Here is a 17,224-nt window from a genome sequence, read left to right as displayed (position 1 = left end):
CGGACCGAAACGTTTATTTCTGCTGCCGTTATCGACGGATTTTCGTCGACAACGAATCACTAGCTAAACCTATATATATATATATATATAAGAAATAACTCACCTTGGACGAATCGTGTAATACTAATTTGGAATCTTTCACCAAACACTGCAAGGGTACAGTCACATCGATCACATCTTCACTCAGGTCCAAATCGGGTGCACTCAGAGACACTGCCTTCCCGAAGAACGCTTTGATGATAACCAGCCCCTTCTTCTTCTCTTCTTCGGATCGGATACGGGAGAATGTCGCCTGCATTAGATTCACGGCCGCTTTGGCCTCGCGTCTCTTCTCTGCCAATCTGAAAATCGAATCACGAATTAGTCGCCTGCATTAGATTCACGGCCGCTTTGGCCTCGCGTCTCTTCTCTGCCAATCTGAAAATCGAATCACGAATTAGCATTTACCTAACCATCCTCAGTGGACTTGTTACCTGGAGATTGGAGGTTCAGGAACCAAATTATACAGGGTGTCCACCAGTGTATGACCCACTCGAATTGCTCCGAATCTGTTGGAATCTTCGAAAAATAGAAAACACGTGGTTCTTTGATTTTTGCAAAGAATTTTTTGGCAATATTGAACGAAATATCACGAACATCCTAAATAACTGAAATGTACCTGTGTGACATATCATTTCGCGGTGCTTTGCCTTCCTAAATCATGTGGTAACATCAGTTTTTGGATTGAAGTCATTTTTCGCGAATTGCAAAATTTGCAAAGTTCACGAATCGATAAAGAGATTGAAATGTACCGTATGATACATCATTTCAGTGTTTTTCCTGAATAAATTGTGTGTTAAAGTCAGATTTTGGATTGGCACCATTTTCCGCCGGTAAAAGAAATACATGGAGAAGATCAACCTGACAACAACAGACGCGACCGACCGTATCAAATGGAGGCAGGGATGCGACGAGGCCAAATACCGACTTGGTTTATAAGTGGCCATGGCAGTAACAGTAACAAGTAAGAGAAAATAGAAAGTAATAAAATCAAAGTCTCGTGTGTTTACCTGGTTTTGTTCAACTCCCGTTGTCTCTCAATATCTCGACTCTTCTGGTCCCGCACGATGGGGTCTATGATCAATTTCTTGACCACCAAATAGACGACTAGGGGCGTAACTGTGGCGTAGAACAGGGGTGCACCCGCCAAATCCTCGCACAGGTGAATAGGAAACGAATAGATCTGACTGGCTCGAATTATTCTGAAATGAAAATGACACTTGGAAATCTTAGAATTGGAATGCAGATCCTCCAGAAAAGAAAAGAGAGGGAGAGAGGGAGAGAGAGAGAGAGAAACTAAAAATTTGCGTGCTTGTTAATAAAACCTAGGTATTAAATTTGTTAGAACTTCCCCTATACCAGTCTTCTATGTCGCTTCTGGGATTCAAACCACAGTAATGAGAACAATGTCTTAGCAACTACACAAAGTACTGAGACTTTTTTCCTAGCAATAAAAAAAAAAACTTTTTTTCTTTCTTTTTTTCACGTTTCGTAAAATTAAAGTCCTTGTTCATTAAAATTTCATATACATATCTGCATATTCTGCTAAAGTGAATTGAATTATGCTTACTTGACTTTGAGTACTATGCCAGAAGGATATCCACACCCCACAGCCGCTGTTAACCTCGTATGTTCCGTCACTTTCTTCTCAACGCCATATTCAAAATACGAACCTAGAGTACCGATCCTGAAAATCATCCAACAACACAAGGGTTAATATAGATATTTTTACAATCACCGTGGACGAATGAGTATCATAGTGGGCTTGCACACCGAAGACCTCAGGGTCGATTCCCTGCGGGGTCGAAGTTTTTTCGGTTCCATGCTTGGAGTTCGAGATGTACTCGTAAGTACGATTGAGTTGATTTACACAGGCCAGTATTTCTTAAACTCTGGATTAAATGAAAACTCTCTGTGTTAACAACGGGCATACAATAACATCCATAAAATGGCCAAGAACCAAGATTTTTTCCCCCTGTAAGTTAATCTCATTACGATAGGAAAAGAAATCAATGGATCACGAGAGGCACTATGATTTCCAGTGTAAAAAGCGCTTTTTTCGTGATTTAGTTTTTGTTAAATCAATTCTGCCAAATAACTCATCACTTACTTGAGAACAAACTTCAGTTTGAGCTCATCCTTGAGCATCTTCCGCGAGTAGTGCAGCATGGCGTACGAGTTAGGCATGGCAATATACACATTGAATCCTGTCGAGTAGTTGGGCATGTTCTTCACCACACTGGTAGACATGGAGGACATCATACCTGCTCTCCAAGTGAAGTAACCAATGGTCGAGCTGCTCAGCTGATAACCAAGCACTGGAAAAACGCCATGAAAAAATTTGAGTTAGTAAAAAGGAAAAGGAATTTTAATTGTGTTAAGCATAAATGCTTGTCACAAATGTCATTTGCTGCTTAATGCACTGTGCTAAGTTTCATGATATGACTTGGACTCGAACCACCAACCTCCAGATTCAAAGTCCACCGTGCTAATCACTACACCACTGAGGTTGGTATGATTGAAGAAATTAGAGTTAGTAATTCCAATAATTGAGGGGTTGGACTCAAAAAACGACTTGTAACTCATTTAAGTCTTATAGCCTAGAAGTCGTTTTTGTGTCAAACCCCTCAATTAATTAGAACTAGCACGAAGTAGTTCTTCTGGTATGAAATGTACAATGTAAACGTAAATGGGGAATCCCACAAACATGAATTAACAACTCTCATTACAGTGCGTATAGTATAGTTTTGAGATTGACTTGACTTATATCCTTGAATCCCCAGGGGGGATGTAGGGCCGCAACAAAAGATCTCCATATTTTTGAGATTGAGTGGACACGAAAATGTAATAATAAATAGGGGATCGATTTCAAGGACAAAAAAAAACTATCTAAAATTCTCATGTCACACCAGAGACTAAATGGTGAATCGTTAGTGGAGTTAAAACTTAACACTCACTTCGTTCTGTCAATAATAGAAAAAATTCTCACCAGATTCCAAGCCAGCTTTCAATCCAGTAGATGTCAAATGAAGTTGTGCATCACATGTAGCGAAAGCATATTGTGTAATCCTTCGGAATCCTTTCAATCCTAAGCCAGGGCCATTTCCAGCAAAACAGCTACATTCTAAAGACGTTTTGGAAGACAGCAATCGTCTTGTGGCAAGATTGAATGTTCCTGAGCCTGAAAAAGAAGCATAACTTTCATAATATTTGGACTGAAAAAAGGTTGAAATTTATCAATGAAGTTGTAGGTACTAATAAAGTTTTTTTTTTTTTTTTTTTTTTTTTTTTTTTTTTTTTTTTTTTTTTTTTTTTAATGAATATGTATTGTACTGTTAACCAGGCAAGCATAAGTCACCATTATGCCACTGAAGTAGGCTACACTGCTAACATATTGTAGTGAAAAAGAAATAAAGGACATTACTTACCAGTTCCATTGTGAGTTGATAGACTTCCCGAGAGAGTAGCTGTGTCTTTCAGTGTCAGAGGAACCTCTATGCTTTGGGACAAGGACATTCCCGACACTTCAATCACAGGCAGTGTCCACCCCTCTGCATCCCTGCAAAAAAAAAAAAACCACCACCGTAATCACAGGGGGGTTCCCCCCCCCCCCCCCCCCAAAAAAAAAAAAAAAAAAAAAAAAAAAAAAACAGGAAGATAAGGTTACAGTCTAAAGAAAGATAACTTTATATTCCCGCCCAGGGCAAATTTTATCCTACACAGATAAGGTTTGTTCTTGGAACAACTGTCTTTCTCCTATCCTGTTTTCCTTCTCTCTTCACTTTTGGGATGATAGGACCAACAGTTATAGTTTCCTCTATAAAACCTCTTGAAAAAATTAAAAAATAATAATATTAAAATAAATAAGTAGTTAGTGTTTAGCCTATTGTCAGCCACATTATTGGGTTCACAGCCCTCAGGCACACTACTTACAATTCATCATAAAATTCTTCATACTCGGTGAAAATATCTGTTGCATTGATGTTCACTGTGAGTGTTCCTCTCGGGTGAGTTCTCTGATGAAGCCTACGCTCATTTCTCTCCCTGTAACAGAATAGAATAGAATAGAATATGGCTTAGAATCCCCGGAAATGACATAAATGACCAGAATCATAAGTTTTTTTTTTTATTAAAGTTATCTATTTCTACAGTCAAAGTCCATAACAAAAGCAGACATTTGAATGCAATCAGAGTAAAACTAACACTAGTTAGGCAGGTGTGTAGGTGCATTAATCCACCTCATGACCTACTATGACTCTTTCCTGGAAATTGAATACCTACCTGGCAAGACGTTCATATTCTTCACGAATCTCTTGTGGAGTTTTTGTTCTTTGTACTATTTCCCAACCTTCAGTTTCCAATCCTTGTACTCCCACACTGTCGTATATGGCTCGCTTGTGAGGATCTGATAGCACTGAAATCAAAATATGTAAATGGTCAAAAGAAAGCCAAAAACTTTGAGTGCAATGTGGTATAAAAGTTAAATATAAACTTAATGGGTATTTTTACTCCTTCAAATCATGACATTGATTTTCTTCATTTTCAGTAAGGGTCAATAATATGGTCAATGCTCTGTTGAGGCTGCTATTCATTTAGAATGATTTATTTTATTTCTCTCGAGTTGGACCTAGGCTAGGGTCAGGGCTCCATTGTGGATGCCTACTTACCTTCATAAACTTTCTTTGTTTTGCTAAAAAGCATTTCAGCCTCTGTTTTCTCCGAGGGATTGGTATGCTTATCCGGATGGTAAATGCGGCTAAATCTTCTATAGGCATTGTTAATTTCATCCGGTGTGGCCTGGAATCATAAAAATAGATTTGCTTTGTTACATTTTTTTAAAGACCTCAAGAACAGTGTTATCTAAATATTACTGATGGTAACTACTTATCTGTCACAAAAAAAAAGTTTTTCTTGATTGCTAACAAAGTCTTTTGATTTCATTATCACAGGATTGATTAGCCAAAATACTAGGATTATCATCTGTTCTTTAACACACATACAGGCTTAGTTCAAGGTAATGTCAGCAAGTAGAAATTTACAAGAATCTTCACATCAGATTCCATGAAAAGCACTTTTTTTACGATGGTGACATCATGCCTAACTAGTGCCAATGTTGAGTTGAGGGTGTATAATGCTGTATATCAACCAAAGGAACTCTGCCATTGAATACAGCATGCCCTAGGTAAGTATGTACTTATCCTCCTCATTACCAAGCAAAAAAATTCTTTGTATGGATAGATGACCAATGTCCATGATTGTGGACATCTCTTTTGTAGTGCCTCAATACCAGAGGTTTTTTTTTGTCTGTAGGGATAGCTTACCGACGTCCACAATTGTGGACATATAACTTGTTTTCAAATGAGTGAAGCTAGCCCTAAATTTACAGCAACTTTTTTGAAGGTTCGAATTTCTATCACTAGAATATTTTTCGGCGCATGCGTTTGTTTATTTTCTTTTTCAATTTTTAATCACATTTCAATTTTTGGAGCAAATGTTTGCTTGAGAGTCGTGCTCCCAGGATTTCAAGTAAGTTTTTTTCTCATATCTGTGTTATTTCAAGGTGTCCAATGTAAAAGTAAGTGAAATATGGATTTTCAAGTGTTTTTAAGTACTATTTGATAAGAAGTTAAAAACCAAAAATAAAAAAAAACGTAATTTTTTTTTTTTTTTTTTTTTTTTTTTTTTCAATGACACACTTGGAAAATATTAATGATCTACAAAAATATTTATTTTACTCAAAATAACATCGACTTATCAAGTTTCCTGGAATTTAGTAATCAGAGTTACATAATTTTCAATTAAACCTTTTTACAGAAAGAGAATCTTCTAATTCACAAAGCTCTAGTACCTACTTACCACATTTGTTTTGTGTTCCATAGATGTGTGATATGTATGATAGAATTCATTGTAGGGGATCCTGTGCGCTATCTCCCATGTTTGCACATATATCATAAGAAATGTATTGATGCTTGGCTGATGAGAAGTTTCACGTGCCCTTCATGTCTGGAGCCTGTTGATGCTGCTCTCCTTACAAGCTATGAAACAAAATAATATTAACTCTTGTCCTTTTGAAGTAAGTATCTTGGGTTTTGTTTGTAGGAAGATATACTCCCTCCTAATTGTTATGTCAAGAACCAACTGCATAATATTCAATGCCTACTTAATTCCAATATTTGAGCAGCTTTTTGTCTCTTTCAACTAGGTACATGCTCAAAATTCTACTCTCCCTGTGTTGTACATTCTGAGTTCTAATTATTATTTTTTTTACACTTTCAGGGGTCATTTTAATTGTAAAGAAGACAGACAATTTGTGATTTGGTGAGTAGGTATCTAACTTTTAGGCTCTTATTAACACAGTAATGAAATGTCAGAATATCTTGAGAAAATGTTTGTTTTTGTAAATACTTATTTGATTTGGTAAGTACCTCAATAGAGACGCCATGTCCCACTTTGATAAGCTGCAGAAATTTATCATTTATTTATTAAAATTACCTAAGTATGATTTTAATCCCAAACAAGAAACAGTAAATCTCCCCAAGTACCCAGTCTGGGATTGAACCTACTCTTGTCTGTTTTCAGAACAAACAAGATGGCCATTTTATGTTAAAAACAAACCTTGTCTCTTTTACCTTAATTATTTACATCCATGTGATGGTGTCTTTCATAGCAGCCTTCTATTTTTAAATCAATTTCATGAGAATCATTTCATTTCCAGTCATTTCCTCATAAACATTGCATTATACTGTGCAATCAATGCATTTTATGATTCCAAGCATTTAAGTGAGAAGAAAGGGGGAACAGCTCAATTAAAAAAGTGGTAGAGAGGAAAGAGAGTGAGAGAGCAATGGGAGGAGATTAGGTCTGAGTGAATTAATGTTGTGCAGGAATGTGAGTGCATGTGTTTATCCTGGCATTCCTGAGGCTTGTACTCCTGTGATGCACTCATTTCTGTGATAAGAAATCAACAAAAACAAACAATTAATATATTTATTTCAATGCAACTTAATGCATTCCCGAATAGATATCACACCAGGCTTGCATATCAGCTCAATTTTGGGTAGAACCATTTTGTTCTGTACTTGAAATTAAGGGAACTATGCTAAATTCTGACAAAATTGAGTAGCTACTTTAAATGTGTAGCAATCAGTGGCCTCATTTTCAGTGGTGAAAATGTAAAAAGAAAATATTAAAGCACTAAAGTTGTAATACCAACAAATATTGAGGCTTTATCAGCTGGTGCTGACAGGGATTCTTCAAACTCTCAGGCTCTCAAATATTTAATGAGAATACTTAAAAATAATATTGTATTGATTATTTTTCCAGGCATATCAGAGTCTAATAGAACAGATGATAGAATTCTCGTGGTATGTTCCTGAGTTCATTTTCATCTACATATTTGAATGTTCAAGCCATCAGCAATGAGAGTGTCATATTCCCAGGCTTTATTTCTCTCTACAACCTAGAACACCAAGTAATAACTGTACCAATGAAAATACACTCCATGAAAAAAAATCCCCATTTCAAGCTTTCTCATCGGTTTCGGGTGTCCAATGGCCATACGTTTTAGAAGACAGTGTACATTGCCGTTTGCTAAATGAAGTTGTAAGTAAATAACTTCAGTAATGAATACGACGTTTTGTTTTAATATCATTGGATCACCCTATAAATTGGTCTATAAAACCGCATTACTAATTAGGGAATTTCCTTTGCTTGTAGAAATTATTAGGTGAAAGGTATATTTGTAAAGTAAAACTGGTAAAGACTGTGTTAGGTATTACTAATTAGGGAATTTCCTTTGCTTGTAGAAATTATTAGGTGAAAGGTATATTTGTAAAGTAAAACTAGTCATTGTTTCTATTCTTCCAGAAATGGACAAAATATGTCTTACAGATAATGAAATTGAAATTTTCGAATGAATTCAGAATGGAAATGTTTCTGATTGGGAGACACAGGATGAAGAGGAAGAGATATTTGCAGATTTCTACTCCAACATAACGTGTTTTGGCACTAAAAACTGACCATCGAAATTTTGACCCGATTACATTACTTTCCTTCCTATAGGATAAGGAAAGTAATAATATAAAAAATATATAAGAATAGGTAGGTATCAAAAATTCATAACATCTATCTAGCTATATTAGAAATCATTAAAAGATTGGAGGATCAGATCATTCAAATGCAGAATCTGATGATAGCAAGGCAGAGCTCAACAGGATTGTTAGGAGGGACAACCCTATGAATGTGGATGTTACGGGCCCTTCATATCCAATGTTGCAGAACCTTCATCCAACCTTCATTCTCACCAAAATATCTTTTGTAAAAAAAAAAGAAAAAAAAAAAAAGAAAAATAAAACAAAAAAATGTTCCTATAAGGAAAGTAAAAATGCATAGTGACACTAAAATAAAATAATAAAAAATCAAGTTACAATCAACACAATAATCATAGGTGGAGATACCTACACAGTAGGTAGTTACAATTTTCTTAGATTTTGAGGGCCACTGGCCTGTTCCACAAAAGACTCTACATACACCCTCCATTCCTTTGTTTTTAGTTATCACTACCATAAATCCTATAAATTTAGATAATTTACCCCACTTGTCAATTTAATATTGGACCAGGGGCTCCCATACAAAACCCTCTGAGAGCCCAAAAATGTAAAGGTAATTTTATGGCACTGTTGATTTTTGTTCTCAGGATTAAATACTTCATAAATCTGCACTTGGGACTAGATCATTACTAGCTACATCAGCTGGGTTAGGCTCAGAGCTGTTGTTTTCAGAAGCCACAGTAACAGGTGGAAGATAATGTGAGCGGATAGTTTTGTGAAGCATAGCAATGTCCTTGTCCTCTTTCTCGTAGTCAACAACTAATTTTGTGAACAAGATCATACCTGGAAAGAAAAATTAATTATTATTTTCAATAGTATGAATTAACTATGCTAAATTCAAAACACTGTTCTTTCCTAGGTACTCAACCAATCATTTCAATTTTTTAATTACAATACACCTAAGATTAGCTTTTTCAAGATGAAAATAAGACTTCCTTACCTTCTCTGCCATCAATAAATCCATACTTCTTGATTACATCCATTTCAATTTGCACAATGACTGGGAATACATATTGCATCAGTTTCATCATATCATTACCAGCTGTTTTCTTGGCTTCATTCAATTTGAGAGCACTATCCCCAACGTCTATGGCATCTACAACTTCTTGGAGTATATCTGTCAAAGAAATCAAAGGATAAGATCAAAACCAAAGTAATACTTAGCTAGTTAACCAGTTGTGTATTCACCATGGAAGCTATTTCTTTTTAGTTACAAGCATAGGGTTATTTTTTAAAACAGTAAATAGTGTGAAAAGTCTCTTGCACAGGAGACATTTAACCACATAGCAAGTCTCTTGTGAAAGACAACTTGTGCAATATTATGGCAAATTAAATTTGGCACTTTAAAGGCACCTATGTATGCTGTGGGCTGCAAGATAAAATAAATGATCCCTCCAGAGAGGATAGGTACAAACCTTTTATAGACTTCTTGTCAAATGTTACAGAGTCACTGAGAGCCATGATATTCAGGTAGGTTTTTTTACTATGGAATTCAAATTAACAAGAGTACATTTTATGGGTCTGATAATACCTAAGAAACAGCTCTTATCACTGAAATCTGCACTTAGTTATCAGTTTCATCTTTTATCAACTGGAAACTGGTAACTGGATCAGATTTGGATTTTAAGATTTTTGATTTTTCCGACTTTTTTTTTTTGTAAACAAATCGCGCGATGTTGCAAAGTTACCAAAAAATTCCAACGGGAGAAAAAGTGAAGCCATCTTCTATGAAAATGAAATTTGAAAATCGATTGAAAATTAAAATCCTTAAAAATTAAAAAGATAGATATATTAAAAAAAATACCTATTAACAATAAATATCAAAAATAAATTCACGATTTTTCGTCCCTTTTGCCTTTTATCAGCTGCATTTTACGGTTCAATTCCTCTTCGATAGATTCGCTCTTCTTCAACCTCCTTGAAAATCTTTACACTTGACAACAGTGCAAATTTTTTTGTTTATCTTTTTCCTTACCTATCAAAAATTTTCCGAAAATCACAAACCACCGAAAAGCGGAAAAGTGAGTCACCACTGAATCACTGATAACAGTCCGGAAGTTTCCTGTTTCCTTAAAACACTAAAACGAAATAGGATTTGATGGTGTGTTTCTAGTGAACTTAATTAATTAATCAAAAACTAGAGTGCACATCCAAACAATGAGCAATGGGTATGAATATGAAATCATCTCCCATCTTCCCGAACATATTTTGGAACTATTGTTTTCCTACCTTGATCTAACTGACATCAGAAATTGCATGCTAGTCTGCAAAAAGTGGTACACACTTCTATGTAACGAGAAAAACGAAGTGTGGAGAGTACACTGTTTGCGGTTCATGTCAGAGAACGTTATCAAGTCTGACCTACTGTCTTCCCTGTCAACTTATAAGGCTAAACTACGAGCATACTTTCACAGCTGGAACCCTAATGATTGCTCACGAAATGTTTACATCAAACCGAATGGATTCACACTTCACAGAAATCCTGTTGCACAAAGCACTGATGCTGTGCGAGGGAAAATGGGATTCTATCAGGTACCTATGTTCTTCAGAAGAGAGCTTGCTGCTTAAGTACAAATCACGAGTTTCAATCAAACTCTTTCATTGTTCATGAAGTTGCAATACATGTTGTGCCTAATATGTAATAGCTGGATAGCCACCTTCTTATGGGAGGAACTTTTTTTTACATTTATCTTGCTGGAAGATATAATTATCTTGCTGGCAAATAATAGCTAGTCAAGTTTCAGACAAACGTGAAAAATTAGTGCCAAGAATACATTGCAGTAGGGAAAAACCCTGTTTTTATCTTCAACATCTCTTTTCTCCTATGACTTCTATGTAATTCTTGGGATGTATCAACATTTTTCACAATAACCAACTCTTGATTTCAGGGAAGACATGCTTGGGAGGTGTTTTGGCAAGGACCCCTAGGAACTGTCGCAGTAGTGGGTATTGCCACTAAGGATGCCTTGCTACAAAGTCATGGCTATCTTGCCCTGATAGGCTCGGACAGTGAAAGCTGGGGCTGGAACATTGTTGACAATAGAATACTTCACAATGGAGAATCTCAAGGGAGCTACCCACAGTTGAATAATCCACCTAAGTACCAAGTAAGAATGACACCCTGGTTTTGTAATGCTGAATTCATAACTTTGTCTAATTCTTGTTTGTATGAATGCTAATTTAAAAATTCAAATGAATGCAAGAACTTGTATCAAGTGCTGTAAGTAAACAATAAGAAATTGCATTAGTTCTTCTTCATTATGAGTCAGAGAATTGCACTAATTAGCCTTTGAAGCCATTAAAAAAAAAGTAGGCAGTTACTAGTTAGATAATTTCTTTACTAATGCTATTTTCTTTTTCAGGTGGGAGAAAGAATCAGGATTATCTTGGACTGTGATGACTGCACTCTATCCTTTGAGAAGAACTATGAGTTCCTTGGGGTGGCATTCAGAGGTTAGTATTTTTTCTATATTTCTGTTGTAGGGATGTAGGTATAACTTTTATGGTTATTATCTTCTTTTATAATACAAACAACATTGTGAGTTGGTTGAAATCACAGCCAAAAGGTCAGGTGTCTAGGTGACATAATTTATTATTCTGTTATGTTATAATTTATAATCTTTGCAACTGAAAAGGAGGTTGTCTGTTGTCTTCCATTAGATAAAATAAAATACAAGTGGGGGAAAAAACTTAAAGAACTTAGAGTTGGCATTTTTTTCAACTCCAAGTTCTTTATTTTTGTGTCTACAAACTCTATGATATGAACCTTTGATTAGTTCAATGAAAATATTTCTAAAAAAAAAAAAAAATCTCTTCTCTCTTTTCAGGATTGCCAGACAAAATATTCTACCCCTCCGTATCTGCTGTATACGGAAACACAGAAATATCAATGGTGTACCTTGGACCCCCACTGGATGGCTGAGCTATTTTCATTGGGAACTGCAGTTCTTGGTCATTTGGAGTAACTCGGTCCACCGAGAAATCTACCTTAAAACATCAGTAACTGTCGCAAAAATCACATTACTAAAATAAAGACGAGAGACTAGAAAAATATACCCAAGTACATTTCTACTAGTTTCTTATCAGCTTTATCCAAACCTACAATAAAAAATCAATTCTATAATATAATTTTATTACATTTCTTATCAAGGCACCTATGTACTTAAAGTGTATTTATTTTATTTTTTAACACTCATATACAACAATTCTTCTTCAACAATATCTATGGAATATATTGGATATCAATGCACGTCAAATGCATTTCTATGTCAAAGAGGTTATCACGAGACTTGATAGCTATTAATATTAAATACAGCAGGTTTACATGTAGACTGTAATTTGCAAAGGAGTATCAGCATAGGTACATGTTAATATCACAAGTCTATATAATTAATAATATAAGTTATGATAAGTATATGGTACATATAGTCGGAACAATGGTATTAAAGGTTATGCTGAGGCTTCCCTTATCCAGAGAGGTTACTGGAACTGTATCAATATAAATCCAATAGGTAGATATTATTATTAATTATTATTATTATTGATTAGGAAGAATCCTCATTTATTTAATTCTTATATTTTATTGTACAAATGCTATTCTATTACAACGTCAATGTACAACTTAATTATAGCAATATTAAATTAATAATTGGAAATTGGATTATCTCTCTTCACCGTTCTGATTTATCTCTCTTCACCCTTCACCCTATCTCTCTTCACGCCCTGTCGGAAATATTTGAATTCCATTGCCCGTTTGTTGTTGAGCTATTTTGGAAGACGATTATGCACCTATGAAATCCGCCATATTATTAAACTGGGCTGAATAGATCAGTTGCGCTTACTTGGGTGATGTTTCAAAGTCATAGAGCAGGAAAAATGAGGGCCAACGGAATTTTTCTTTTTCTTCTACGACTTCCAGATACCGAGATAAATCGATTTAAAAAATACAGGTAAATCGTTCGCTCCCGTAAGCGATGACGTCATAATTCATGACTCCCGCTTCGTTTGTTTGTGCGCAAGCGTTTCTGCGCATTTTGATGTTAAGTCTGACGTCACAACTCTTTGAACTTTGTCATTGGAACGGCAATTAAAAATTGAATTTTCGACCTTTTAAAGTTACTTTTTTGGAGTTTTGACCTCAGATTCGAATTTTTCACAACTTTTTACATAGGAATCGACCATTTATTTATAATTCTTACCCACTTGCAACTCCTCCATTACCAAGGAAGTTCAAATTTACTGAGTTACTGATGGTAGGTGTATTGGCCATGGCAATATGGCATTGCCATGGCGCCATACTATTTTGCCATATTTTAGAGGAATTTGGAAAAATGCCATAAAAAGCCTTATTTTGACATGTTTTGAAAAAATAAATGTCATATTTTCCCAGAATAAGTGCCATATTGCAAATTGCCATGTTTTTTAGTGCCATATTTTGGAAAAAATAAGTGCCATATTCTGAACTTCTCTGATAATTACCCACGATTCTAAAGTACATGACTGATATGTCTGACTTTAAGCCGGTAATGACAAAACAGTCATCTTACTCTCAAGTCTTGGCTCTCAGGTAACAACGATTATTGGTTATTATGCAACTTCAGGTTTTTTCTTCCTAATTTGATGTCATTACTAGTCATAATACCTATACCTTCGTGTAATACCTATGATTAAGTCTTGCATTATTAACTGCATTACTGCATTGACATTTGGATGAAGAAAACCTATACAAGTACCTACAAAAATACGTAGGTATATCATAGGTACTATGAGTATGAAACTACCTACAGCTTGAGCAGAATTTTCTTTAAGGTTGAACAGTTATTGAACAGTGTAAATGTTTACCGTATTGCATACTCATGAATATTTACAGGCGTTCATATCTTCGTAGAAGGTTTCCCTAGTTCCCTAGGTGCTCATGGGAATGCTGTTCAGTGTTCACTGTAGAGTGTAGGTAGTAGGTACCTTGTCTGCAAGGATATGTAGATTGGTACCTAATTGGATATTTTCCTATAAACTAATATTTTATTTGGAAATTTTGAAAAACCCCAAACCAACAAATGACAAATTAGGTACCTATCTAAAGTACTTAACCAACATTATAATAAAATTGAAGTATTGAAAACCCTCCACTTTGTTGTTTTAATGCAAAACAACAGATTAATAAACAAATAGAATAATTATTGATAAACCTTTAATTACCAATTCAATTTAAGCCCACCAAAAATATAATTTGAATAAAATTCTGCTGAAATCGAATAAAATAATTTAGGTAATTATACGTACGACGGGGACATAACATTTCATTTTATGAAAATGTACCTACCTATTATTATCTCATGTCTTGTGAAAAAATTGTGATAATTAAGAATTCAGCTTGGACCTTCTGCATACTATTCCTAATCCACCATCTATCCTTCCCAATTTTTTGAATGATTAGGGAATCCCTTTACACACGCAATTTTTAACCTTTGCTTTCGGCGCGGCCAAACTAAACATCTCACATTTCAAAGGTTGATGGGATGGGAATCAAATTTACGAGAACCTTATTCACTAATGTCAAAAAATTACAAAGTAGTGACACATTCGGGACCACAATTCTCGGCATTTTGTGATCTCGCCTTTCTAATGGAAAGTATAGGGTCCAGTAAATTTGAAAACAAGGGTCAACTATGGTAAATAGAGGTTAATAATGTCACTCCATTTTTCGGTCACTCCTCAAAAGAGTCGAAAACGGGTCTCATACCGACAAATGAGCTCACCAACTGTTAACATTAGGTCTTTGGGGGGTTTTTTTTTTTTTTTTTTTTTTTTTTTTTTTTTTTTTTTTTCTCGTGAAGATGAGTCAAGTTGCGGTTTCGCCTGTTTTTTGTGAGGAAATATACAAAGCCCTTGCCGCAGATAGTTGTGCGTGAGTTTGGGCTTTGTTTTGCCACAATTGCAGCAATCTCACAAGGATGAAAGTTGAATACCTGCTTACCAAGATGTGATATGGCTTTGAAATTTGTGTGATTAACTGCCTAATTGAAACTGTAAAAGTACAAGGATCACGGTACAGATACAAGGGTCTTGTTCTGAGGTACTGTCAGATCTCTCTCTGGTTAATCAATTTCTAGATGATATTTTTGTAATATTAGAGAGTGTAGAAACAGTTTTGAGATCCTTTTGACCTCTTCTTATTACATATAGGAATGAGTAAAATAAGAATCTACTTACATGACGTATTTTCTATAGTTGTATCTACTAGGTAGGTACACATTTGAGGAAGATGAACGTACAAAAAGGAAGACACTTGCAAAAATCACTCAGTCTCATGGAAATGCCCAAAGTAGTCATAAGCCTTTTGCAAAAATCTACCCTATATCCCTCACTGAGTCACTTCAGGGGCATTACATTGAAATGAGGGACTTTTCCAACGAAATTCCTGTGTGCTGAGTCCAGTATTGTATAGGACTATTGTACCCACAAAGCATTTCAGGGGCAACTCCAAGTATATTCAAGATCTGAAATCAGTTCTCGTCTAAAAAAACTTCTCATTCTGGACACCGAGAGGCGAAGATTAGAGAGAAAGAGGGACACAAAGAATCGAGAGAATTAAAATTCAGTGCGGAAATAATTTCACAGGATTTCAATCTAAATTATTTTGTGACCGGGGCAAAGTCATATACTGCCGTTCGGATGATTGCCTGAGATTTAGATGATCTCCCGTAGTGTATTGCCTAGGGACATCTCACTCTGCTCACTTACAAGATTTAGTTATGAGTTGTGTTTATATGAATGTAGTTTCAGAAGGTGCCTCCTGTTTAATACAGCCTAAACCAAGTTTAGCAAGTGATTGAAAAAACTTAGTGAGAGCTCTTTAAGAAACTGGAGGCAAAAAAAGTGTCACAATTTCAATTTTTGTCGATCTTACACACCACAAAGTGAAGCACCCAAGACTAGAAATCACTAAAGATAGAGAGGAAGCAGGCAAATCTGAATCATATCAAAACTCGACATCCTCTGAGAAGCAATTGAAGAAAACATATACTTTACTACGTGGCTAACTTGGACGCATAATGAATGAGAGCACGTAGCCTAGCTGCGGCACGTAGAAGACTTCTTCAGGAGTTGAATCCATCCTCGGCTCACGGGAGTCGGTAATCCTCTCGACCGATTATTGCTATTATTAGAGGTGTCGGCGTATCTTTGATTACAGGCGAAATGGCCTGAACTCACCATCTCCTATGACTTCTTCGTCAGGAAATGGCTCGGGTGACAACCTCGTCAATCTTGGCTGAGAACTTTACTGCACGTCCTTCAGATTCCTCCGTGGTGTGGCCAATTGTGTTATTTGTGGACTGAACTAACACAGGTAGGTATCCTCTAATTATATCCATGTTCAGCAAACAGTGGGATACCTATGGAGAAGGGTAGAAGTGCAGAAGCATTGCAATTTGTTCTGTCGTGAATGTCAAGAAGATGCATTATATTTAATTTTCTTACATGCACTTTTCTCGCTATAGGTGTGGGACGTGTGGGTGATGGCAAGATAGTTCACAGCATGTTCCAACCTATTTTAAAACACCTCTATTTTTTAAATTCAAAATTTTTTCAAAGTTTCATTTCCGAAAATTTCTTGGTATTGAGCCACTACAAAACTACATGTCCACAATTGAGGACATTGGTCATTGGGCACTACATCTGTCAAAATTTGCTTGGTATTCTATAACTACAGAGGAGATGTCCACAATTGTGGACATTGGCAATGAGGAGGTTATAAATAAAAGGAAAGTCAAGTTAGGTACTGATAATGATTTCATACAATGTGTTCTCCCAGTAAACTTACTTCTCTGTCCAAATTGAAAAAGGCATAATAATCATCTTCTTGTAAGACACTGTGAGATAGTTCAGATTCATTTTCATCTGTGGACATTGTAATTTAAAAGCTGGAGCCACTAGTTTCTTCGGATTCGGATATTCCTATTTCACAGAAAATTCAACTTTTAACTTTTTAAAAATTCAAATTTTCAAAACAAAAATCAAAAATGTGAGATGATTCCATGCTCCCTGTCCCTCACCCAATGTTGTCAGATTGTTTT

General features: G+C 35.6%; 3 protein-coding genes and 2 long non-coding RNA genes across 5 annotated transcripts; 3 read left to right on the top strand and 2 right to left on the bottom strand.

Annotated features, from left to right (window-relative positions):
* Positions 1–103: 103 nt before the first annotated feature.
* LOC103518953 (dnaJ homolog subfamily C member 11) lies at positions 104–17,203 on the bottom strand (the record flags this gene model as incomplete). The annotated part of the gene is made up of 10 exons (XM_017448000.2): positions 16,972–17,203; positions 4,707–4,836; positions 4,321–4,453; positions 3,973–4,083; positions 3,468–3,598; positions 3,029–3,220; positions 2,150–2,357; positions 1,610–1,726; positions 1,050–1,241; positions 104–341 (listed from the first exon to the last, which is right to left on the bottom strand). Coding segments are annotated over exons 1-10 (1,539 nt in total), but the record flags the coding sequence as incomplete, so codon positions are not given.
* LOC113471449 lies at positions 5,240–7,997 on the top strand. The gene is made up of 2 exons (XR_003394145.1): positions 5,240–5,565; positions 7,906–7,997. It is a non-coding gene; the product is annotated as an uncharacterized LOC113471449 (long non-coding RNA).
* Positions 6,310–7,723, top strand: LOC113471448. The gene is made up of 2 exons (XR_003394144.1): positions 6,310–6,357; positions 7,363–7,723. It is a non-coding gene; the product is annotated as an uncharacterized LOC113471448 (long non-coding RNA).
* LOC103518948 (protein C10) lies at positions 8,484–9,796 on the bottom strand. Its single transcript, XM_008484029.3, has 3 exons — positions 9,563–9,796; positions 9,088–9,264; positions 8,484–8,930 (listed from the first exon to the last, which is right to left on the bottom strand). Exons 1-3 carry the CDS (start codon positions 9,606–9,608, stop codon positions 8,746–8,748), a joined length of 408 nt encoding a protein of 135 aa, XP_008482251.1. The 5' UTR covers positions 9,609–9,796; the 3' UTR covers positions 8,484–8,745.
* Positions 10,119–12,176, top strand: LOC103518949 (F-box/SPRY domain-containing protein 1). The gene is made up of 4 exons (XM_026830601.1): positions 10,119–10,679; positions 11,036–11,254; positions 11,510–11,600; positions 11,975–12,176. Exons 1-4 carry the CDS (start codon positions 10,305–10,307, stop codon positions 12,067–12,069), a joined length of 780 nt encoding a protein of 259 aa, XP_026686402.1. The 5' UTR covers positions 10,119–10,304; the 3' UTR covers positions 12,070–12,176.
* Positions 17,204–17,224: the final 21 nt, after the last annotated feature.

The sequence above is a fragment of the Diaphorina citri genome, unplaced genomic scaffold, assembly GCF_000475195.1.
Source record: "Diaphorina citri unplaced genomic scaffold, Diaci psyllid genome assembly version 1.1 scaffold2451, whole genome shotgun sequence".
NCBI lineage: Eukaryota > Metazoa > Arthropoda > Insecta > Hemiptera > Psyllidae > Diaphorina > Diaphorina citri.
This window is presented reverse-complemented; position numbering and strand designations above follow the sequence as displayed.

Excerpts from the sequence above, each read along its gene's own strand:
- LOC103518948 (XM_008484029.3), bottom strand. The coding sequence starts at position 9,608 with ATGGCTCTCAGTGACTCTGTAACATTTGACAAGAAGTCTATAAAAG. Across the intron at positions 9,265-9,562 it reads TGACAAGAAGTCTATAAAAG|ATATACTCCAAGAAGTTGTA; the intron begins GTTTGTACCTAT and ends TTTCTTTGACAG. Across the intron at positions 8,931-9,087 it reads ATTTATTGATGGCAGAGAAG|GTATGATCTTGTTCACAAAA; the intron begins GTAAGGAAGTCT and ends TTTTCTTTCCAG.
- LOC103518949 (XM_026830601.1), top strand. The coding sequence starts at position 10,305 with ATGAGCAATGGGTATGAATATGAAATCATCTCCCATCTTCCCGAACAT. Across the intron at positions 10,680-11,035 it reads GGAAAATGGGATTCTATCAG|GGAAGACATGCTTGGGAGGT; the intron begins GTACCTATGTTC and ends TCTTGATTTCAG. Across the intron at positions 11,601-11,974 it reads CCTTGGGGTGGCATTCAGAG|GATTGCCAGACAAAATATTC; the intron begins GTTAGTATTTTT and ends CTCTCTTTTCAG.